General features: G+C 41.6%; 1 protein-coding gene across 2 annotated transcripts in view; it reads left to right on the top strand.

Moving 5' to 3' along the window:
- The window catches only part of JADE3 (jade family PHD finger 3), a 92,505-nt gene that overhangs the window by 42,330 nt on the left and 24,821 nt on the right, over window positions 1-25,354 (top strand). For both annotated transcript variants that reach the window (XM_090064670.1, XM_090064662.1), the window contains exon 5: window positions 20,275-20,432. In XM_090064670.1, the coding sequence (XP_089920796.1) occupies window positions 20,275-20,432 (158 nt within the window). The remainder of the gene's footprint in view (window positions 1-20,274; window positions 20,433-25,354) is intronic.

Genomic DNA, 25,354 nt, shown 5'->3' with positions numbered 1-25,354 from the left:
TATTGGTAAGACTTTGTTCCATTAGCCCCTGCTGGCCAGCTTGCCTGTTTGAAAGTATCTCCAAGTGTGACATCTTTGTTGCATGTTAAAGCAGACAAAGGGAATTGTGTGGACCCCTTGTGACCAATTCTACCTGCCCTTCTCTTCCTCCTCCCTGAATTAATCTAGTGAATATGAAGATTTTTCGAAACCAGGGTAGATATGATTTTAAACTGCTTTAAATTATGATTTATGTCACTGGTCCAGAAGCCTTGGTTTAATTTTTGTTTTCTACAAAAAGTGCATTCTTGTTTGATATAACCTTAATACATATTATTCACAACTTGGGGAGAGATGTAGGTTTCATTTTTAGAAGGTGCATGTTTTAAAGTAGTGATTTATTCTATGATTTTGATATTCTTTCAGATTAATTTTGCAGCTACTTCAGGAAACTGAATTATGATTTGGTTATTTTATTTACCAGAGCTAATTGAATCAGATACTTGTGATGTTATTGGGAGGTGAACTATCTCCAATTCACTAGATTAATTATGAATATTTTGCCACACTGTATTAGGAGGATAACAACAACCATCACCAAAACCGGCAGACATATTTAAATTGTTTTATTTAACTAAAACAACAAGCTTATTATGTATTTTGGATATTTTTCTTCAGTAAGAAACATGTATAATATTTTAACAAAACAAACGTATTCTTGAACTTTTAACTATTTTAGTTATAAATGTGGAATGTTTTAACAAAAATTAAATAAATTATTTGAGCCAGGTCAACATGAGAAACTTGAAATACTTGCAGAGAGACAGTAGGGGTGATAGGTAGGTAATCAGGTCTGTTATCTCTCATCTCCATATGTTGTTGTCAGCAATGATGTTCTCTCTGGAGACACCAAAACACAGTCTGAGAACTGAAACTAAGCATCACAGAGGTACTTCATGGGATCACGACCAGGGACAGGCAGTTGTTTCAGGCGGAGGGCTGCTTACTGAGTTTTGGCAAGCCATCGAGGGCTGCAGGACCGGCAGTCAGGGGCAGACAACTATTAAGTCTCTAAATTTTTTAGGGGCCCCATGGGCTGGATAGAATGGCCTGGTGGGCCGCATTTGTCCCACGGGCCACTTTTTGCCCACCCCTGTTGTAGACTGAGCACTGCATCCCATTGGATAGAGTGGGTTTTTTAAATTTTTACTAATCTATAGAGGAGCCTCTGGGAACCCCGTAAGATTGGGCCCGTAATATAGTCCATGACCTGTTATGACCTATTTATAAAACATTTCTAAAAGAGCTACGTGAATCTATTGTCTCAAATAGTATATAATTAGAAGTTATAATCCGTATTCCATGATGATATCTTTGAGCTTTAATATACCTTAAATTAAAACCATGTTTATTTTGCTTTATGTTTTTAAAAGAGCATCTTAAAAAATAAAATACTATTAAAAAAAAAATTGATTTAAATAAAAAATTTGATTTTAATTGTTGATTTTTATCCTCTCTGTTCAAAACTATACAGTATTGCTCACATACGGAATTTATTGGGAGCTACGGTCAGCCCCACTTTCAGTCTCTCCTGCTACAATCCTCTGCCTTTTAGTAACTGAATATGTCTATTTAGCAACTAAATATGCAAAATCTTAATTGATCAGTGAAAATGTGCTTCAAGTTTAAATTTTAACTCTGGAGCTATGAAACTCCTAGTTCAAAAGAGGTCTCAATATAGTCTGGCTAAAAAGAAAGAAGGGGGGTGTCTCTGAACTTTTATCAAACCAGCCATTTTAAGTGTTTGGAATCCTGTTTTATTCCCACAGTATTAAAAGGGATGCTGGATGCTGCCAACTTAACTGGATTTTTGCAATTTATTGTAGTTTTTTAAAAAAAGATTCCCGTAGACACTTGTCTCTCTTTTTTAAAAAAAACATTATTTAAGTAAAATCTTGGACTTGGCTTAGCTTAATTCAGCCTCCATTCTTTCCACAGTCTGTACCAATGGGCGCATCCAGATGAGCATGGTCATGTGGCACCACAAAGACGTTTGCAGTGTCACATACTGCACAGTCTGGTGTTCTCTGCTTTGCAAGGATGCACTGATCAAGAGTGCGGTGTGTTGGCATTTTTCTGGGTTTTTTTTCCTTCTGCAGGTTTTGTGTGTGTGTGTGTGTGTGTGTGTATGTGTGTGTCCAGGGTCAAAAAAAAAACCAACCGCAAAAGGGAAAAAAAAAAACCAGCACAGCGCAGGCTCGGGCAATGTATGCTGCTAATAAGTGGATTAAGGCTGCCCATAACCGTGCTGTGGCTGCAAGGCAGGCTTTTCACAGCAGAATCACTGTAGCTGTGGCCCTAGGAGACCCCCAGGATCCCAGGTAAGGCTTCTGGGGCCACCAGCCTCCTGTACCTCACCCGGGGCAACTTGTTGCATGCTAAAGCGCATATGGCACGGGCATTTCCTGGGGCAAGTAGCTGCAGTGCAAGGTGCACTTCTGCTACTTGTCCCCAGGAAACCAAATGTCCACACACATCTGGATACACCCAATGTGGCTTTTAGCAGTCTCTCTAATTTCAGTTCTGCTACTGTTCTTTGATGTCAGCTCGCCTTGTAGTGGTGCTTGGAGATGGGCAGATGATTTTCGCTAGAACAGTGAAATTGACTTCACATGAAGCTGACAAATACATGAAATAAAGTCTGAAAATAACTTTTTTTCTCCTTCAGAAATCTTTTATGGTAATTTCACAGATCACTTGTAAGAGCAGTAAGTACAGATAGATTTTCAGATAGAAATTTGACTCTTCAGGTTGACAGTGTCAGTTTAAAAAATGGCACTGGTCTCTTCAATCATTTCTGCTTGCTGTGTAGAAGACTTTTCTGGAGTTGATGGTGCAGAAAATCTAAAAAGTCAAAGCTATAAATAAGTGTTGGAAAAAGATTTGTTCATGTTCCTTTCTTTTACGCCAGTAATTCTGACTTCCTTAATTAAATAAATGGCATTTGTGTCCTGTTTGTGAGCATCTTCTCTAACTATTCTCAAATACTCAAAACTTCTCTTGTAGGTAAAATCTTGTTTCTCACGCAGCCTGATTTGCCAGGCCTTAAGATTTTTAAACTTGAGTTGAGATGAGGAAGGGTGGCTTCCTTAGTTTTGGAATCTGGTATCTTTGAAACAGCATGCTTCAGTCTTCACTCAATTTGCAGTAAAAAACCCAATGTGTTATGGTTCATAAGAAATGGTATGGAAAATTGTGACAAGAATGCTCCAAGGCATGGAAAAACTTCCATATGAAGGGAGATTGAAAAGACGGAGCTGTTTCTGCATAGAAAGGAGATGAATTGAAGGAACACAATAAGAGTATATGATATAATGAATCATATTGAGAAGACAGAATTAGAGCTTCTATTCTCCCTGTCTTGTACTAATGAAAAGGTGAAATAGAATGAACTTAAAGGGTGGGAGATCTGAAATTGTAGAAAGAAAACCCTTTTCCACACATCATTACATAGCGAAAATCATTGCTGTGAGGTGTTCTTGAGGCTTAGAATTTAGTAAGATTCAAAGATGATTTTCTATCTGTAGAGACATTAAGAGTATGCATGTCTATTTATTCATAATTTTTAAAAATTCAAGTGTATAATTATCTCACATCTGGTCAGTTTGGGCTTCTTGCATTTGTCTCTGAATATTTATCAATGGAAAAGAGTTGACTACAATGATTTCTAGATAAAATCCTGTATAGTGATTCGTTGTTCCAGGAATGAGACAGGCTATAAAGCAGCATGGCCACGCCCTAAAAAATTATCAGTTGTAATAATGGAGAAAGTTAAACATAGATAATATTGGCTGGGGAGCGACTATGAGGTTTTTCTTTGGATAGCCTTATAGGGCAGTCATGATGTTTCAGGTACCTTGTTTGAGAACTGCAAATTTAATGCTGCATTTCCTTGATTTTCCAAAGTTTTTGAAAACTCTTGTAGTTTATTTGAACTCCTTATGCCAGTCTTAATACATTTTTGCATGGAAATTTTCAGGGAAGTCAGGGTGTCAATTCAGAAACTTTGTCTAGTTTACTTAAAATTTGGTAGAAAATATCTGGCTTGACTCCATAGCTAACCAGTCAGCATAAATTAGTGATCTTCAAATAGAAATTAATAATTTAAATACCGAGATGACAAGAATTTGAAACACTGAAAACAGATATTAAGGGCACATTCATCTGACTCATGGACAGTACGCTGAAGGAGGATTATTGCTAAACCCTTTATGTTTTACAAGGATGCATTTGAATGATCTACCTAATTCATGAGTGAATCATGTTCATATACTTTTTTTTTGGTACTGCAAATATTTGGTCCCCCAGGGAGCATTTAAAGCAGTACGATTTCTGCAAAACCTGAAACTTAGTAAGCAGCAGGCAGTCTTTGGCTGTGTATATAAATGTTATGCAAAGATAAGAAATATTCATGTTATTAATATGTTGATACAATAAGTTCATAATATATTTTGGTTACAGGATGGTGTATGTGGGGGTTTTTTAACAACTTAAATTTTAAGTGAGCTTTGCTTGTAGCTGACTTCTTCATTTTGGACATCTAGTTTGCTGAGAAATTAGAAAATCCTTTGAAAGTAAACGATGAGGTTACTTTGTGCTTTGGCCTGTTGGAAAAATATTTCTGTAATCTGCTTCAAATTTTTCAAAATATGTCTACATTGTGATGAGGGGTGGCACATGAAATTTGATGGATTGAATGGGCTTTTGGATGGTTTTGTGGGGCGGGGGAAATGGGTGGAAATTCAGAACAATTATTATATCTCTGGGTATGTGGCAGCTTTCTGTGGCTCTTTTTCTTACTTTACAGATGCCTGTGTCAGTTGAGTCTCTTTTTCCCCAATCTACGTAGACATCATTGAATAAAGTACGTTCAGTTGACTAATGAGGCTGTTACAGACTATGAGAGGCACTAGGGATGCCTTTAGGTGTGAAGCAATTTGTTGCAACATAGGAGAAATACCTGCTTTTGGTACTTGTAATGTAAAAGCAATTAACAGACAGCATGCTTGAATTTTGTGAGGTACCAGGGACTAGAATATAGTTTGTTATTAAAGTTCCTGGAATTAGTTCTGAGTACATCAAAAAATATTGCCTGGAGACAGGAAGCAAATGGCAAGAAAATCAGTGATCACTAAGGCAAGCTAAGTGATGTCAGTAGGAACTTGGGTCCAGCATCAGAGAAGTGGGGCTTCCACATCTGTAAAGTACGCTAGGTGACTAACTCCCATTATTTTCAAGCAGGGCAGTGTTTATTCTGAACTTCTCAACATTTTGGTTTCAGTGGGAGCTAGGCACTTAAATACTTTTGTAGATTTAAATCCTAGGGCCTGCACCTGCAACGTGTTGGCCACTAAGACTACTAGCAGACATTAAAAAGAAGATGCAACTCAGCACCTGGCTCTCTGACTCTCCTGGCTTCTGATCTTGGCTCGCACCCCAGACGGTCTCGCAGATCTCACTCTTGGTTCTCCTTGGACCTCATCCCATGTTGTCTGCTTCACCGCTCCAGACCCCAACCTGATGCCCCTGTAGCTTGTATCCCCGCTTTGCTGACCTCCTGGTTGCCTAAGGGCCTACCCTTAGGCCTTGCTGCCTACATCCCAGCCAGACATCCTCATGGTCCCCGGCCCTATTGACTTCATACACTTCTCAAGCCCTGTTAATGAGCATCACTTAAATGTAGCCTGTCCTAACCCTGTGAGGTAAGGTGGCATCATGCTCATTTTACAGGTGGAGCACCGAGACGCAGAAGCTGGTGTCAAGTTTGTACTAGTTCTGGTTGTCTGGTTTGAGGTGGTGTTGACCCTTTTATTTTAACATGGAGTATTCCAACTTTTTAGCCCTTCATTTGCTCAGAGAGGTGCTTTCATTGGATTTAGTTGCAACTGTGAGTGTGCAGCGCTTCTGTCTGTTATGCTGAGCATGCTGTTAGGCTCTATAAATGAAGTGGCAAACAATCTGTGGATACTCTGGTTTATGAGATTTGCCTGGGATCACATGAGAGCTTTGGCAGACAGGAATGGAATCTGATTTTCAAGGGAACATTCACTTTCCTTTATTGTTACAGCAGCCTCTCTCTTTCTTTAACCTTTCTTAATTCATTACACACTTTCCAACTTCCTCAGCAAATAATTTAGGAATCCTGTAGACACCCATTTGCTTCATTGCGTGACCCTGATTCATCCCTAAAGCAGGTCTGGTCTTCCCATTAAATGAGGCAGGCAGTTGTCCTGTGGGAACATGCTTCAACTCATTGCAAGGTGTCCACAGGAATGGGCTTAATGAACATTGCCCAGGAGATTGAATTTGGGTCCTTTTTAATGTTTTAGTGCTTGACTCTGAAACTGTAATGTTCTTCTAATAGATATTTTAGAGCAACTAAAAAGTATATATAAAACTAAACTGCAAAAAAAAAAATGTGATACTATATTAACTCCCCTCTCTCCTCCACAAACTCAGGTGATCAGTATAATTTGGCCCCTTTGAGATCTGATGGCAGAGCTGGTGCCAGTGGCAGTCCCTTGATATGAGGATGACAGTCTCTTTTTCCCTTTATCTCTGTCATTTACCTGCTCTCATAGTGAGACATGTTTGCTCAAAATGATCAATGCCTTGTTTTACATCTGGTGCCATTGGGGATGATTCAGTGTTTGAATTCAGTCTCCTAGGTATTGATGTCAATACCGCCTTTCTTCAGGTTAGCCTTCAAGGTATCCTTGAATCTCTCCTTTTGCTCATCTCTATCTATGAGTTGGGAGTATAAGACCTGTTTTGGCATCCTTATGACAAGGGATCTTGGTTTTCTCTAATTAAAAAAAATCCAAAATTCTCTGAATAAAACCACCCAAATATCTCTCTTCTCTCTCTGTGCTCGCTTGCTGCTCTTGCTTCTCTCTTTGCACTTGCTCAGTTGAACACAGTGGTTTTTTTTTTATATACGTACAATTTCAAAGCAGTTTGGAAGCCTCCCAATACCTCAATCACTATAACAAATTAAATTCTAAATACTTACATATGTTGGGGGTGGGTTTTTTATTATGGAAAGTCAGACCTTCTCCTGCACCTTCGCTAACCAGGTTCAGCTGTGGCTGTCCGCCCTGTTGCTTTGTGGTGTTTCTGCTTTGCTTAGGTTATTTCTGTAACTGTATCAAGTTTTCCCTTGAGAAGGGGGGGTGGGGTGTAGTAGTAAGAGTTAACTCCCTGCTAGGCTGTGGAGGCGGCTTCTGCCTGGTGCCAGGCTGCAGCCCCATACCCTGCTGTGGGCACAGAAATCTGGGGAGGCACAGGCCCCTTGTGCTCCCCTGATGCATTGCCTATGGGTCTGACCATTCCCCGTGAGTGTACGCAGAGGTGGGGAACCCCTCCCCACCCCTTCCCTCTTGGATGAGCCACCCATGGCTTTGTCCTGCTCCCCAGCTGGGCTTCACAGCTGCACGTTGCCACCTGCTCTGGCCCAGGCACTGTGTGCTGCTTTGGTTGGGCAGTGTCCCCAACCACCAGCCCTGCCCCACTCCTTCCTTTACTGTGTAGGTTTGACACGAGCTGCCACTCGTACAACAAGGTGGGGATGACAGCCTACTAGGTGAGAAGTAGGCTTGGATCATCATGTCATGTTTATCGAGCAAGCAGTTTCAGAGATGTCCAAAGGCAGCACTAGCAGATTTTATGCAATGCTGAATATCATTATCTACCTTTACTTTTTTGGGAAAGATGGGTACCAAGGCAGGTGAAATGCTCAAAGATTTTGCAAAGATTACTCTCTAATAGTGCTATGTGGAGGTGCAACTGGTTGGCTTGGGATGGGCTGTTAAAGGGTCTTGATTTCTGTGAAGTTGGCAGTGAATGGAAGCATTTTATCCACTTCACAAGCAATCATGAGTGACCTGGAGGTCTTCAGTTGAGTGGTAACACCTGACACAATTTTCAGGGTTTTGAATATCAGTAATGGAAGCGTCGTTATTTATCTTGCATTTGGAATGTAACCAGTTGATGTTAAAAAGATTCTTGTCCACGGATACTGATGTCAGATGGAAGTCTCTCAGTAACGAGATTTCGAATAGCTGCAAGATGGAAAAGGGTGTTGGTGTGATCGCATACTCTTGCTCGACTCCAGTTCTATTCTGAAGGGGTCTGTTTCTAAGGCATTGCTTAGCACAGTTGCTGCCATGTAATCTTGACCACCTCTGATCATTGTAACAAATTTTGGCAAGCATCTCATTAGGATTTTTCATAGGGCCTCTTTGTTTATTGAATCAGTGGCTTTAAGTCAGATCAATGAAGGCCATGTAAAGATCTCGGTGTTGCTTGCAGCACTTCTCCTGCAGTGATCTAGCAGTAAAGATCATATCTGTTGTACATCTGAGTGGCCTGAAATCGTATTGGGATTTGCACAGGATCTCCTCAGCAAGGAAATCTAGAGAATGTGAGGAAGGATCTTCCCACCTATGGACGGGAGTGCAATACTACAGTAATTACGGCACTCGAATCTACCTCCCTTCTTGAATATGATTCTGGCATCTCTCAAGTCACTGGGAATATGCTCATTTCTAGAGTTTTATAATAATGAGTTGTCATTGGTGTGAGTTTTTTTTTCACCTTACTTATAAATTGCAGCTGGTATTCCATCAAGACCACATGCTTTGTTGTTCTTCATCAGCTTAATGGCTTTCAAGGGCTCTTTAAGTTGGTGGATCTGCGACATAGTCCTTAATGGGTGTTGTGCCATGGTTTGAATCAGGGGTAGGCAATGTTTTTGGCCAGTGCGCTGAAAAAACTGCGATATCTACCCTGTAAGGTGCTGGCGCACCAGAAGAAACAAAATGTGGGCGAACAGTACATGGCAGGATGGACTGCATATTTAATATAGTTAATAATCATAATGTTGCTTTTTTTATAGTAAATACCAGGTTTTCTAAAAATTCTAACCCTGGTGACAATAAATAAAACGTCATATACTACTTTTGTATGTCTTCTAACTGTAACATTTCCTGAAGTTGATGCAAACCAAATGCGGGGCAAACAGTGTAAACAGGCAAACAGAAAGCAGAGAATCGGAAGGAATTAAATTATTTGAAGTGTGTATAAATCTTTATAAGTACTTTCAAGAAGGCAATCAGAGAGCAGAAACATGCACAAAAAAGTGAGCAATATGAAATGTTTAAATCTAGGAATGCAAAGTAGGGAGATCAAAATAAACTGCATACGAACTGTTTTATGAAAGTAAACAACTGAAAATATGCATTGGTTTAAAAGAGAGTGAATATCTGAATAAGAAATTATTTAATAGAGCAAAATAAGCTGACTAATATGAACTGGTTTGAGAGAGCAAAAACTGAATATGAATCAATTTAACAGAGCAAAATTAAGTGAATAATATGCAATGTTAAACTCTGTTTGCAAACCACAGAAATTGGTTCCAGCTATCTGTCACACAGAGCCACATGCTTCCCTCATATGCAGCAGGGTAGGGACTTATGATGTCTGTGGTGGTGCTGAGCCCTTCATAAAGCTTTGTAAAAGCTCCCAGTGCCTTGGCAGGCACCAGGGGTGGGCTGGGGGCAGCACACGCAGGGATGCAGTCTGTGTTGTGCTGAGGCCTAGGTGCCTATGGCTGAGTTTGTGAAGCTTTGTGAAACTCTGAGCACCACCACAGACATGGTGGCAGCGTCAGCAGAACGCAGACAGCATCCTTGTGTCCCTGCGTGTCCTCTCCTCACCCTGCTTCCGGTACCTCCTATGGTGCTGGGAGCTGTGGCCTCTTCAGAGAGCCCGGAGTAGCAACTTAAAATTTAAAGCATTTTTCTCAGCCTGGCATGCCAAAGAAAATGTCTGCATGTGCCACTAAGTGGCATGTATGCCAGGGGTTGTTTAACCCTGGCTTGGGTGGTTTTTCTTTGACATTAAAATCTTGGTGCAGCAGCTCTTGGAAGTTCTTCTACTGTGCATCGATGGTGGAGCTGTCAGTGCTTGTTCCATCCTTGGACATCAGAGAGACTGCTCCTCATGTGTCTGTCGCATTGATAGCTTGGCTGTGCTGAAGAAACTACAACTCTTGACGGACTTTTGAATCTTGCTTTGTCCTCCTTCCATGTATTCTTTCATTCTTAAATTTTCCTCTGGGACTTAGCTTTAAAGTAGTGATAAGTGTCTTGGTTTTGTTTTGGAGCTGATTTCCTTCGGCCAAGCTTTGAGGGCTCTGTCAGTGAGACCTTGACTTTCCCTGTCTTTCTTATGGAACCAGTCCTGATGTTCCTTTGTGGAGAAGCCTGGAGATTCTTCACATACTTTGTGGATGGTTTTCTTGAGGCCTGCAGTGGCATCAAGAACATCAGGGAAGTCAGAGTTTCTCACTAAGGCACTGCTGGAGATTTATCACACTTAGCTGGGTCTTACAAGCAGCCTGTTGAATTTCTTCCTTGGTTGCTTCTCTTGTTTCTTTGGGGTGATTCTAACAGACATGGTGGAGGGGACACATAGGCTGGGGGGAGAGGAGGAGTAGTCTCCCTCCTGTATCCCACAGAGCCCCCTTCTCCACCCTGGGGTAAGAGTCCCCCCTAGCACAAAATAGAGCCCCCCCCCCTTCCCTGCCCCATGGGACAACCATCCTAGCATGGCCCCATTAAGGTGAAGGGGGCAGGGAGAAGGGTTAATTTCTCCCTCTGACCCTTTTGTCCTACAGCTGGGGTCTGCCAGCCCCAGGGGCCACCACCACAACCCCTTCCCCCCTGCTCCCCAGCTGACAGGTAGACCCTGACTGCAGTAGGGGAGGAGGAAAAGGAGGGAAGAATTAATCCCCTTCCTGTCCAGTTTACCTTAACAGGTCCATGCTGCCTGGTGTCTTGCCATGTCCCTTCCCTGCTTGGGCTAGAGATCAGAGGCACCGGTCCAGCCCAGCTTGAGCAGAGCAGAGCCCTGCCCAGAAAGGATGCTGGGGTGCTGGGGAGTCTGGTTTAACTTAACCCAGCACAGGGTCTGGGACAGACAATACATAAACAGTTCGAGCCAAATTGGTCAAATCTGATGATACATTCAACCAGGTTTGTCTCAAACTGGTTTCAGCCATTTTGAAACTGGTTTATGTGCACTGAATGTCTGTTCTGTTACATGTTTAAACCAGTTTCTGATCACTTAAACCGGTTTATGTGTAATGTCTGTCCCTAGCCTAGGAGGTGAGAGACCTACAGCATGCATGTCTGCCATCTGAATTAATGAAATAATTAGTACCAGTAATAAGCCTTTAATCCTGTCTGTGGCGCTGGGTGCTGCACCTGTTGTGGATAGCAGAAATGTAGAAATGGAAGGTTCAATTCTAGGTTTTCCTGAGGAATGTTATAGTGGTTACAGGAACATTTGCTACTCCCATTCCCCTTCCCTCACATTGTAGTCCATTCTGGTTTGTTTCCTTCTCTTTCATGCTGCCTGAGCACCAGCTTTTAGGACAGTGTAGAGCAGAGGTGTCAAACTCATCTAATCCTATGGACTGGATGAGGCTCTCTGGGCCTGTCTGTAAGCTGAACCAGGATCAAAACCCTGTGCACTGCAGGCAGTGCATGTGGCACTTGCTGTTCATGCAGTATGTGGGGCTGCATGGGGTGCATCTTGCCATGTTCCCAGTGCTGCATGCAACATTAGTGGGGTCCAGTGCATGGGCTGCATGTGGCCCATGCCACCCCACCTCATGCACTGGGAGCCTCAAGGCCAGTTCACGCAGCATACAGGTTCTGCATGCAGCACAGGGCCAACATGGGGTGTGCGCTGCATATAGTATCCTGCCAGACTGGCTCTGTGCTTCTGGCTCTGACAGCCTGATCTTGACTGGCCCCAGAGACAACTTCTACATCCCTTGGAGAGCATGCGCACACTTGGACTATGTACTATATCCTATAGAATATTTGGTATGTAGGTGGTGGTAAGAATATTTCTGGTAAGCAATATTTTTTCCATGACCTTTGTTCTAAGAAACTATTTCAGCTTCAACTTTAAAAGGAATTCAGGAAAAAACCCAGTCTGGAAAATTTCAGAGTAAACTAGTACAGCATATCTGTCACAGGCCGGCTAGGTGCTGTGAGTGTATCAGCCGTTAAGCTGCTGGGTTCGGGATTGAGGAGGTGAGTTGGGAGCGAAGTAAAGGCAAATTTACTTATAGCTTAACATACAACAGTTAACAGAAAGGTTAATGCGACAAACAAATAGTACAATAATAAAGAGCTAATAGTAAATAACAACAGATAGACAAAATGACAAAGAGTTCCCACATAGGGTTGGCAACTTATCGGCAGTACCTGTATGCCAGGTGCGTGCCAAGTTGTTCCAGTGAAGTCGGGCATCCCTGATCAACGCTGTCCAAGGGGTCACCGGGAAGGTCCCTTAGTCAGGATCCGGTCCTTGCTCACACTGGGAGTCCGGGGTCCAGGCTTGGTACAGCGATGGTCCTTCTGTCCCGTCCTTGAAACCGGTTACTTGACATGCACGTTCCTTTATGTCTTATTTGATGCTAATCTGTTGGCTTTAGAGGCACTCACAGTCTTGCCCTATAGCTGTTACCTTATGGGATTAAAAAGTGTTAGAAATTATCATGAAAGGTTACTGCCTGAACTTGGGTTCACCCAAGAAGCAAATTATACCACATTATTTTGAGGTTTGAAATTAGCATTACTATGCCCAAGCTCAACCCCTTGGTTTCTTATTCTTTGGATTCCTTGGAATGTGCTAATTATACTAAGTGGTCAGATCTTATTATGGCTGATCTTTAAAAAAAAAAAAAAAGAAAAAACAACAAAAACCTGTTAGATTAACTAATCTTGTAGATTTGCTTATTTTGGGGGCCCAGTCAGTCCCATGATCAGTGCAAACAGTAAGATTCAACACTTTGGTTAAATTGTGACAGATAAATTCCACTTGCAGGTTGCAAACTTGCAAGCTTTGCATTAGCTAATCTTAACTGCTAGACGATTGCCTGGATGTCTCCAAAAACATATATTTATTGCTCATGATAGTAACCCCTCTGGTTCTGGCCACCACACATCAGAGATTTACAAGCAGCTATAAATAAGGTCTTATAGGGAGAAGTCTCAGGCAACTTTAGCCATAGGTGGTATTAGCAGCTCTATAAAATTCAAGCTGTTAGCCCAGGGAAATTTCCTGCAGATTTGCATGTTAAACAGGACTTGCACATCCTCTGTTTTGTGCTTTGAGTCACTACAGAACTTTTTATAATCTACTTTGTTTTTCCAAGCACTACTTTGAGTCTCTGGCGATAGTAGGTGTGTAATTCTTTTAAAACTTGTTTATATATCTATCTATATCTTCTGTTGTCAGTTTGTATTGAATTCTAGAAGGCTTCTCCATACAGGAGCAAAGATACAGCTTACTATGCTTAAGCCCCCTTCTTGAAAAGGGAATATTACCTCTCTGATGCCCCTACATAGCTAGTACACCAAACTTTCAAATTAATGGTAAATTTGTGTGATGTAAGAGCAGAAGAAATAACATAATAAAAATGGAAGACATTTTTGTGATGTATGATAAAATTATGCTGGGTTTTTTGGTGTTGGTTTAAGGACCAAACAAAAAAAAAGTCTCTTTTGCTAGCTACTCAGTTGGTCTAATAAAAGATATCGCTCAAAGAACCTTGCCTACCTATGATAAAATTATGGTACTTTAAGGAAGATTTGTAAGATGCTAATAGTTGTGATTAGTTTTGCAAGATATAAGGGTGCTTTTTTAAGAAAGGAGGGATGGATTTGCCTTTGGGCATTGAGGAATTTTTCAGGATGTGTATTTGTGCTGTATTTTTTGTGCAGACATTGTCAAATGACTGAACCGGTGGCTGCTAAGGTACTCCAGAGCTGCAGATTATTCTTCTGAAGAACTGGTTCCTCTAAGGTCACCTAGGCAGACTAGTACGATGCTATCCATGACAGATCACAGAAAGTGCTTGTCAAGCAGCTTTGCAGAAAGGACAGGCATGTGAATGAACGAAAAGGCAAGGTTGGCAAAAAGGTGGGAAAAACTTCCATAGATTTCGTAGACATCAGGGCTGGAAGGGACCTCGGGAGATCATCGAGTCCAGCCCCCTGCCCAAAGGGCAGGAAGTCAGCTAGGGTCATAGGATTCCAGCAAGATAAGCATCCAATTTACTCTTGAAGGTGTTCAATGTAGGTGCTTGAACCACCTCCGTTGGCAGACTGTTCCAGAGCTTGGGGGCTCGGACAGTAAAGAAATTCTTCCTTATGTCCAGCCTGAAACGGTTTTGCAGGAGTTTGTGACCGTTCGACCTCGTCATCCCATGGGGCGCTCTGGTGAACAGACGTTCCCCCAGATCCTGGTGGTCACCCTTGATAAATTTATAGGTGGCCATCAGATCACCCCTGAGGCTACGCTTTTCCAGGCTAAAGAGTCCCATGGCTCTCAGCCTGTCATCGTAAGATCTGTTTTCCTGACCTCTGATCATGCATGTGGCTCTCCTCTGGACTCTCTCAAGCTTCCTTTTTGAATTGTGGAGCCCAAAACTGGACGCAGTACTCCAGCTGCGGCCTCACCAAGGCCGAGTACAAAGGGAGAATGACGTCCCGGGATTTGCTCGAGAAGCATCTATGGATGCAAGCCAGCATTTTGGTCGCTTTACTAGCCGCAGCATCGCATTGGAGGCTCATGTTCATCTTGTGGTCAATGATGACCCCCAAGTCTCTTCCTTCTGTAGTGCTAACCAACGTAGCGCTGCCGAGCCTATAAGGGTGCTGCAGGTTTTTCCTCCCAAGGTGGAGAACCTTGCATTTTTCGGTGTTAAACACCATGAGGTTCTCATCTGCCCATTTGCTGAGCTTGTCTAGGTCAGCCTGGATCACCCGCCTGTCCTCTGGCGTGGATGCTTTGCCCCAAAGTTTGGTGTCATCGGTGAACTTGGCCAGTCCACTCCTGACTCCAGTGTCCACATCATTAATGAAGATGTTGAACAGTATGGGTCCCAGGACAGAGCCTTGAGGGACCCCACTGGTCACAGGGCACCATGATGAGTGACTGTCATCAATTACAACCCTCTGGGTCCAACCACGGAGCCAATTTCCCAGCCAGCGGATCGTGGTGGAGCCAAGGCCACAACTGGGCAGTTTGGCCAAGAGGTGATCATGGGATACCAGATCAAAAGCTTTTTTGAAGTCAAGATATATGACATCAACCTCTTCTACAGGTATTCTTTATTGTAAAAAATGTAAATGTGCCAATAAGTTTGTTTGGGGTTTTTTTGTGGTGAGGGGGACACTTCTTTATGAAAGAGGCAAAACCAGAGCACTGTGGTTTAACTTGTCTTTGATATGGAGTGAGTATGTTCAGGATCTAACATTTGCAGGGTAGCACGTTCAAAACATTCTGACATCCTCTGCTGCTGCTCATTGGACTATCTCCAGCTATCGTGCTTGGGAAAGGCTAGCATCAGAACTGAGACTTGATAGTTTTAACATGTGTTTTATTTAAAAACATTTCTTCCCATTCTATTCCTCTTTAACCTGGATTTTTTTTCACCATTACAAGTTATTTAAAAGGAGAGAGAAGGTGAGTGGTGAAGTAATGGATCCTTCCCTCTGTGAAAGATAAATGTGGGGGGTGAAGCACTAAAGGACCATTATATTGTAGGCATGTGAATACTGAGTTCTGAAGGCAGAAGCCAGTTAGGCTTCAGTGGGTGCGTTCAGATGATCGTGGATGTTTTCCACTGGGACTAGTAGCCACCTCCTGCCACATGCCCATATCACGTGTGCTCTGGTGCGTGGCAGGTTACTCCAGGTTAGGTAAGGGAGGCTGGGCCCAGTAACTGTGCACCTTACCTGAAGCCCCAAGGATGTCAGCTGTGGCAGAAAGCCTGGTTGGCATCTAGAGCCTGACTCCAGCTGGCTAGGTTCTGGTTTTGGATGGGACGTGCTGCTGCCATGTGAGCTGCCCCACTATTTCGGTGTAAGTTTTTGGACCCTGGCATCTCCCGTGGTGAAACCCCACCCTGTGCTGTAAGGTAACAGTGGAGGGAACACCTGCATGTATGGTGTGTGGCGCCACAGACAGGTCTGCAGCTCCACATATCCATGCTTGCTTAGACACCGCCAATAAGTGCATAGTCTGAAATGAGAGCATCCCTGTCACTTCTGAGATTTTCATTTAAGTGTAACTCACCAAGAAACTTAGGTAGTTACCTTAGTACTTTATGAGACCTTTGATTGCATTTATGTACGTGAGCATGAGAGAAATGTCAGACTGTATTTGTATTGTAAGCAACAAGATGAATGTAGGTGTGGCAAAAAAGTTATTCCTCCTTGTTATTTTAATAGTATATTTTACTTTCAAGTTTTTTGTCTAGTAAGCGTGAATTTACAAAACGTATCAAAGCCGTATTTAAAATTTTTGTGGTTCAGATATTGGTACTGTAATATTGTTTGAATTAACTTGCATTTGAATAAAGGCTTCTTTGGTATTTTTGTGTGCATGTCTTTCTACAGAGCTCCTATTTTAATCTCCAAAAATTTTTATAAACCTGCGGTTTGCTGTGATACCTGAGGAATTGATGACTATTTTCTGTGTTAAGGAAGAGAAGCCATTCCACATTTCCAAGAGGGCAGACCCTACACAGTTGCTTGAAATAGTTGCTTAGTGGTTTTGGGCAATGGAGGGAAGGCAGTTAATTTAAAAAGCTTGCTTATATCATGTACCTGGAAAAGCAGTTTTGTCAAACAGTGACTTGTGTCCCTTTTGAAAGAGTGTTCCGTTTGCCAAGTCTTCTGGCAGCTGATGATATTGAGGTCAAATATTGAAGTCCTTCTAGGTTTCATCGGAGTTTTCTTTTTATTTAAGTGACAAAGAAAGAAATATGGCACTAGAGATCTGTCTTTGCTCTTGAGCTGGGAGCTTTCCCACTCTGTTGTTGGAGGAGGGTGCCTGATCGGTTGCGGCAGTACTGAGGGTGATGGACAACCATGCAGATTATAGACCGTTCTGTAACCATTTTAAATCCCTGAATAGCTAGGATAGTGCTGTAACTATCATGAAAAATGTATACTAAGGAAATATTGGTCAGATATTGGGTTCCTTGTAGTTGATGTTAACCATACATTGCCCCAACTTATACCTCACTGGCCTTCTATGACAGTGCTGTTGTAAATCCAGTCGATATGCATATTTTCTAGAATTGGTGATGTAATTGGTGCTGTGCAACAAAGAAGAAAATGGTCCAGGCCTTTGTTCTAAAAATACAGAGGTCACAATTCACATGTGGCAGATGATCAACAGATGAATTCACATTAAGTCAATGCCATTAGAACTGACTCTTCTACTAGTACTTTTCCTTCCGGTTTAAGTAATCAGTAGGGATCCTGGTTTTGTCTGATTTAAAAAAATAATCCCCAATTTTCAGTTTAAAAAAAAAAAAAAAAAGGCATCCCAAATCACATTTTTCCATGATTTAAAATGAAACACCACTAATATATAGATATATTTTGACTTTTATCTACATATTAGTGGTGTTTCATTTTAATCTTGGAAAAAATGTGGATTTGGGGTTGCTTTTTTAACTGAAAATTGGGTTGGTTTTTTTTTTTTTTTTTTAATCAGAGAAAACCAGGATCCCTGGTAATCAGTCTGCTTAGTACTTAATTTCAGCCAGTAACTTACAAGGTAGTTTGTAAAGCATCATCTTGGGTAAGATTAGATAACATTACCTCCAATAATTTAGCCAATAAATACATATTAATTTGTTGTTTGTTTTCTTGGAGAACTTTTGAATATGCCGGGTTAATGCTTCTAAAAGAAAACTCATCCCACTGCAGCAGAGAGAAGAATAAAGTGCATTTGAAAGTGATTTATACCAGTTCAGTTTTGTGTTGAATATATTAAAGTTGCTTGAGAAACATTGCGTGTTCACGGATATCAGTCTCTGAAGTCTTCCTGACTTAAGTTGGGTTGTTATATTTTGCCAGAGTGTTTGTGATGGTGATATAGGTAAGGCGATTTTTACCTAACCTGTGTAAGGCCTGTTTGTTTTTTAAATGGCTGTGATTGTAGATCCAACATTTTAAAGACTTTAAGGTATCTCTTTATGAAGACACTTGTTGACTACTTGAGGAATCTAGCATAGACTACTTCAGTAAACTATTTCTAACAAGTGCATTGTAGATGGGGAAAACCATAGGGGCCTGTTAATTTGTCTCTTTCTGTTCAGTATCCTACCTGATGTGCTGCTGTTCTTGCATATGTACAAATAAATAAATAAATGCTGTCACAGTATATCCTAAGGCTCTACTTTTATGTCCCAAGTTATCAGTAGCTATTCTATTAAAGTAGACACAGACATGGTAGTGAATTATCATTTTAAAATATGACCACACATGCAATGCTTATTAAATAATGAAATTGTGCCTGATTGCAAAGCCCACCAGCTGCAGTATCAACAGCTAGACCTTTAAAGTTAAAAGAACTTTAAACATTTTTTGGTAGGTAACATCAGCAAAAGTATATGTGGGGACAGGGCAGGGTTCCTGTTGCTGGTGCACATTTACTATAAAAGTTCAGGTCCTTCGGAAAAGAGGAAAATACTGTATGGTTGTGTTTCCTCGCACGTTTCACAATCGCTTTTATATGGGTGCAAGCTAATAAAACTGGGAATGTGTGTGTTTGTTTTACACAGAGCTTTTGGATCAGAGATGATATCTTTTATTAGACCAACTAAATAGCAGCAAAAAACAATCTTTTCTTTGCAAGCTTTTGGGCACACACTCGTTGTCAGCCTTCATCAGGCTGAGGAGAATTGAAAGACCTTCCAGCCCCTAATGTCTATGAATTTATTATTTTTGTAATGACTGATAACCATCAGATTGAAGAGAGATTAGGAAGAGCTAATTAAATTTAGATAACTAGCTCTTGTTTCTGTGTAAAATTATCACAGTTGATTAAAAAAAATAAAAAAAGTTCTGCAGGTCGTATCATGGGGTTATTTTCTTCTTTGAGTGACTGCCTATTAGAACAGCTTTGGCTTTGATGGTTTAGTTAGTTCTCTGTGCCCTTTTGAACATACTGCTGTTCAACCAGCCAGGACTTTCACCTCAGGCACTCCTTGAAGCAAGCCATGGTCCCTGCTTTTGCTCATTTTGCAAGGAGGATGAAAGTTTGTCACTGGCATACTTCGTTAATGTCTGCTGAATGCAAACTGCAGGTATGCCCTTTTCTTTAAACCAGTGTATTCACCGTATATAAGAACCAAAAATGTTAGGCTAGGGGTTCATAGATGCATAAGATTTCATAGATTCATAGAAGTTAGTGGCTGGAAGAGACCACATGAGAGCATCAGGTCCAACCCTCCTGCTCTAAGGCAGGAAAGACTACTGAGGTTGGATGACCCCGGTGAGGTGCACGTCCAGTCATCTTTTAAAGATCTCCAGGGAAGATGACTGTACCACCTCTGGGGGGGAGTCTGTTCCAGACTCTGGACATGTGAATCATACATTTTTTTTTCTTAACATCTAATCTGAAGCAATCTTCTAGCAGTTGATGACCATTATTCCTAGTCTTGGTGAACAGATGTTGTTCTGTTGTAACCAAACATTCTGTTGTAACGGGCTTGTTCTGTTGTAACCATCCAATAGTTGAAGAAACTTTAAATTTCTTTTTTTAAGCCAAAACAATGTTGGGTGATTGCTTAGGGTCTGGTTTTTAGCTGGTACATGCTCCATGATTTTGGCTTCTCCAGAAGAATGCTGAAGAATGATCCTACCTTATCTTGGCTTCCCTTATCCTATCCCTAGCTTCCTTTCATTTTTGGCTATTTAGATTCAACTTGGGAATGAGCAGGGTTTATAGGGAGCCCTCAAGTTGGGAGTAGAGGTAAAGGGGTGCAGAAGCCACCGCGGCTCCCTGGAAAGAAATAGGATTAGTTGCTGGGGGGAGAGGAGTGTGGCTGCCATATTATGCGGGGAGTCTCCTGGTTCTCAGTGGAATATGTGAGATCTCAGGAGAGCGGGGGTTGGGAGGGTATGCGGTGACTCCTGTGGAGGTCAAGGAAAAGATGGGTGTTGAGGGAGTCTTCAGCGGAGTCCTTAAGAAAATTAACTAATTGTCCATGTCAAATATGTTAGCAGTGTGGTTATAATATCAGGGAAAACTATTTTCAGACTCTGTTTAATACCATTGATTTTTTTTTTTCCTTTCCAAATGAGAGATTGGTTTATTTTAGTTTTATTTCTTTATTTCTTTGTTGTCCAGGTGTTCCGGAAGGATCTCATTAGTGCCATGAAACTCCCTGATTCTCACCATGTTAACCCCGATGAATATTACCTCTTTGCGGACACATGGAAACAGGAGTGGGAAAAGGGTGTTCAGGTCCCAGCCAGTCCAGACACTATTCCACAGCCTTCCCTCAGGTATTTATTATTCAGCATTGCTAACGTGTTCAGTTTTTATAAAATGAGACAGTGCTTCCACAAACTACCGTCTCATTGCAATCAGAGCCTGCTCCCTTCTTATATTTAAACCTGATATGCCAATCTCCCCAATCCAAACTCTTTCGAACTAAAATACTACTAATTTGTAGACCACTTCAAAGGCAATTGGGATTAGATGGGAAGAGGCCAATCTGTATTAAAGGCTGAAGACCTGTGTTTACTCTGCATAACTGGGTTAAAAATCTAATCTAATCTGAAAAAAGGAAAGGGAAAAAAATACCAAGTTCCTTTCTGCAACCAGCTGGAGCACTGCATGATGATATCATTTACCTTAATGTGGCCAAGTGAATACAATTTCAATTGTAAAACACAATTAGCATTAATTAAATTAGAAAAAACTACCTATAACATCAAGTTTAATAGTAACTCTAGTGTTGGCCAGAATCCTGTGTCCAGCACTGACTGATGTCAGTCAGATAAAGATTTCAGAGGACTGTTAAGAGCCTCCAAGACTGGGCAAACCATTATGTGCAGGGTACATAACCCTTCCTCACCAAGTCTTAATAACCTGTTTGTGCCCTTGAATAGGAGACTGGAAACTTTCTCTTGAATCTTATAAAAAGGGGCATGCTAGTCATGCATCCAAGATCATGCATCTACCACTTCATTTCATATTTTTCTTCTGTTAGCTTATGTAAAGGTTAATGATCTATAGCATGTTCTCCACTAAGGGCCTTGGTGGCCCTGTGCAGCCTCTTTAATTGTTGGAAGTTCTGTAATTCCAGTCTTCTATGAGACCCTCCCAAAAGGTTGCTCATGTCCTTTCCTTTGAGACATGATCAAATGCAGCGTGATACTTTTATACTAATAAAAGTGCAGACCCAAATGTTCAAGAATAGTAGAAAGCTAAGCTTGGGCTTAGAAACCCAAAATGAGCCAGCTGTGTGAAGTATTTCCTTTTTTTTAAATCAAGTGAATTATGAACATTGTGTCCACTGGGCTTGAGTTCTCAAAGATTTGGACATCTCTAAAAATACTCTTTTTAGGTACTGAACTGAAGGCTAAGGGCATTAACTTTTACTTTTGCACTTTTTTAGAAATGTTGGTCACAGTGTGGTTATTCAGGTCTTACTTGAATATAATTCAATGTCGTAATTCTATTTTTAGAATTAATATGGATTGATTTCTGTACCTAAGTAAAGGAAAACATCTAGCTAATTCAGAACACAATAAGAATAATAAATACAGTTGCTTCCCCATTATGCACTGTATAACTACTGAAATTTAATTCAATGTTCTGCTCTGTTGCTCAGGTTGAGTAGGGTTCTCACATTTCTCTGTACCATCACTCCAAGGTAGCGGCTTATGGTTCTGCTCAGGTGCAGTGTTCTTGCTACTGGAAGCCCAAATACTTAGAGAGGCTAACCTCTTTGTTTTCCCTTCATGCTAAACCTGTGTCACTGGAAGTTGTGAAGACAAGATAAAGAGCCATGTTGACACTAGAAAAGGTTGGCTGATACAGAAGTACTGGCAAATCCTTTGGGTACCACACAGCTTATGCTAGCAAAAAAGTGATTTTGCCAACTTAGTTTGTACTGAGCTAAATTAATCATGTTTTCAAAAACACTTATCCCAGCATAATTACATGTCTGACAGGTCTGTTGCCAGTACAAAAATAAGACTTAAAAAAAATCACACAGCTCCAATACCACTAATCAGTATTCCTGTAAGAGCAAAAACTTCTACCGTAGACCTGGACAGAACAAATAGAAAATAGATAAGGTAGGGTGAAAAGAAATGAACCAATGGATAGGGGAGGAAGAAATGGGGCAGAAAAACACTTCCGCTAGCACTGGGTAACCCCCATTGTCCAGTAAGAAGCATGTAGGTCATGAGAGTTCAGCAAAATAATCAAAATGTAAGTAGTTTAACAAAACATAATGCACATAATTTTACTTTAATTTCCCTCCACACAACTTTGTTCTTTAGGATTAGCAGGAGGTGGCAATCAGTGTATTTCACATATAGCATTCCTGTTCAGTTTACCTCGGAAGTCCTTCTAGACATACAGCCCCTGGCATTAGATATGGAGATAAACTGCTTTTATGTGGGTAACAGTCCTTTTCATAAAAAGTACTTCGTAATGTGAAGTGAGCTTTATTTCTAAAGGACTGGTTGTTCTGCCTTGCATATATCTGAATTGTGTTCTTTTTGGCTTTCCTGTTCGCTTAGCAACAGACTGTACAATCCTTCTTGTATATCCAAAATAGTGATATAATGATAAACTTTTATTGGTTATCATTTTACCAAATTAATATCAACGTAGACTATCTGACAAATCCAATTTCAGTGAAATAAAATTACCAGGTTTTGGTCTGTCAGCTGGCAGTCTAATTAGCAGGAGGCTTTCATTCAGCTGTTGAGGACTGATCCTGAAAAAAGATGAACAAGATTTGCAGGTATTGGTACATAATGTTTTCTACAAATTAAAAAAATGTCCAAAGTGGTTAACCTGAAGGTATTTTGTGAAATTTTAAAATGTATCTAAAAAAATAAGAATCAATTTTTAGTTTTTTCCAACAATGCATTCTAAGACCATAGTACATAATTTAGCAGACTATTTCACACATGCATTAAATTAAGTTCTGAAAGATCACACCACATCAGTATGGTGTGATCAAAGGTGTATTGATAAACCATTTTTCTGATTCACTAAACTGATACCAGGTGAGAAGAAGCCAAAAGGTCATAATTTCTTGGCAGCTGCCAGTTCCTAAACAGAGTTTGCATTTTAAAATTTCTGTCCTGGCATTCTTGTCAGTTATCAGACTAATTGAGATCAATGCGACCTAAAGGTCCTGAACAAATACTATATTTACTTGAATATAGGATGACCCTGAATGTAAGCCACTCCCCCCCAATAATTAGATGTTGTATATGAAAAATATATAAATTTGTTACAGTTTTCCATATAGAATCTACTTATTAGAGGTTTGCTTGGAATTTGTCTCCCTCCTATTGCTACACAAGGTAAAATAAATGGTGGGGGGTCAGGTAGCCCCTTTGCCTTCTGCCTGCACCAACATCTTTTCCCTGCAGCCCTTTCCCCCCTTCTTTACTATGAGAACTTTGTCCTCCCTGAGCACATGGAAGTGAGGGCCAAATTTTGATAACACTGACCTTGAAGTAACACATTACTACAGATCCCTATAGACTTGATTGATGCACTTTTACCTTTTTTGAAACTGGTACAAGTTTTAGCACAGGTACCACTCCATAAACACACTTTTAAGCATCACTTTTACACCTATTCATATATAGTGCAAACTATCTATGACATTAGTCAAAAGCCAAAAGTCTCATCGTTTACCATATAGTTCATCAGGCTGGGACCTAATGGAGTCAAGTGTTTCAAGCCATGATGACCCTACAGCCCAGCATTACTCAGTATGTCTCTGTGTGTACTCCAGATGTCCCCCTTCCTTCCCTGAGGTGCAGCTCAGCTGTGGGAATGAAGTGAAAGTCTAAATGTATGCAGTGTACTGGCTCACCATGACTTGAAAAAGAATTGAGATTGAGGGGGGGACTGCACTCAATGGGAACTACCATGTGTTTTATTCAGATGTGATCCACTAATTTGTCCCTATGGTGAATTGCCATCAGCATTTTTGGCACCAGGGCTTCTTGGCCTCTTGTGAGATCAAGTGTAGGAAGTATCTGAAGTCTCAGACTAAAGAGTCTGGGATGGAGGATGGTTGCCTGTAGTATTTGGGGGCATCTGAATCCTAAGACCTCTGGGCTTGGGTCTGGCACATAGGATACCTGCCAATAGATTTTGGAGTATCTGAAGTCCCAGGGTGAGAACCTGGGATCAAGGATGCTCGCTGGTTGTAGTGCCATACATGATGTTTAGAATGATTGAGTTCTGCCCTTGCAATTGATGTAGTTTTTGGAATGATTGAGTTCTGCTCAATCGATAAGATTTGGAACTGATTTCACTAATTTGACCTGGAACACAAAATGTACTATTAAAAAAGAAAAACTTCCCATCAGCATTTTTGGCACCAGGGAAGGGTGTCGGAGCTTGTTTTGGTCTCTCAGGGCGTGTCCACACGAGCACGTACGTGCCTCTTGCCCTGTCTCAGACCCCTTTGAGGCAGAGCAACAGACGTACGGGAACAAAAAAATGTTCCCCATGCTGCAAATTTGCAGTGCAGGGAGGAAATTAGACCCTTGGATATCCAGGGGTCTAAAAAAAAAAGTATAAAAAAGCGGGGCAACCAGAGGCTGGGTTCTCCATAGAGACACTGGCTGCCTGAGTGTCTTTATAGTTGCCCCTCGCCCTGGTGCTGAAACACGTGGCTGGCCAGGCTGCATATTTCAGCACCAGGGCTCTGGTGCTGGTGTGTAAGGGGTGGGGGGGCTGAAGGATGGGGTAAGGGACTGGAGGGGGGCCCCTGATGGCCCTGTCCGCTCCCCCAGCCCCCCTGAGGCCTCTGACTCTTGCCAGGGTCAGCCCTTCCCCCTGTCAGGTCCCCAACGCCTGCCGGGACTGGCCCCTCCCCCCAACCCCTGCCCTGTCTGACCCTATCCCCCCAACCCCCCCATCCCTGCCCCCCATACATTAAAAAACAAAAACCCCCCGGCACTTACCGGCAGTTGTAGCTGCCATGTGGCTGACTGGAGCCCCGCCCACACAGTGTGGGGCAGGCTGACAGCCCCAGCAGCCTCAGCCTGGGCCCTTCTGCCCCTCTGCTGTCCTGTGCTGCCTGGGGTGCCCTGGAGCTGCTCTGGTAAACAGAGGCATTTTTTTTTTTTCAATTTTTTTTTCTGTTCTTTTTCTGAGTTTCTTTTTTAAGTGATGGTGCCTGTGGTTGTGGGCGTAGCCTTGGGGGCTTGGG

Source organism: Crocodylus siamensis, chromosome 1, assembly GCF_052110815.1.
Source record: "Crocodylus siamensis isolate JL-2025a chromosome 1, ASM5211081v1, whole genome shotgun sequence".
NCBI classification, from domain to species: domain Eukaryota; kingdom Metazoa; phylum Chordata; order Crocodylia; family Crocodylidae; genus Crocodylus; species Crocodylus siamensis.
Note: the sequence above shows the minus strand (reverse complement) of the source record. Positions and strands in the feature narration are given on the sequence as shown.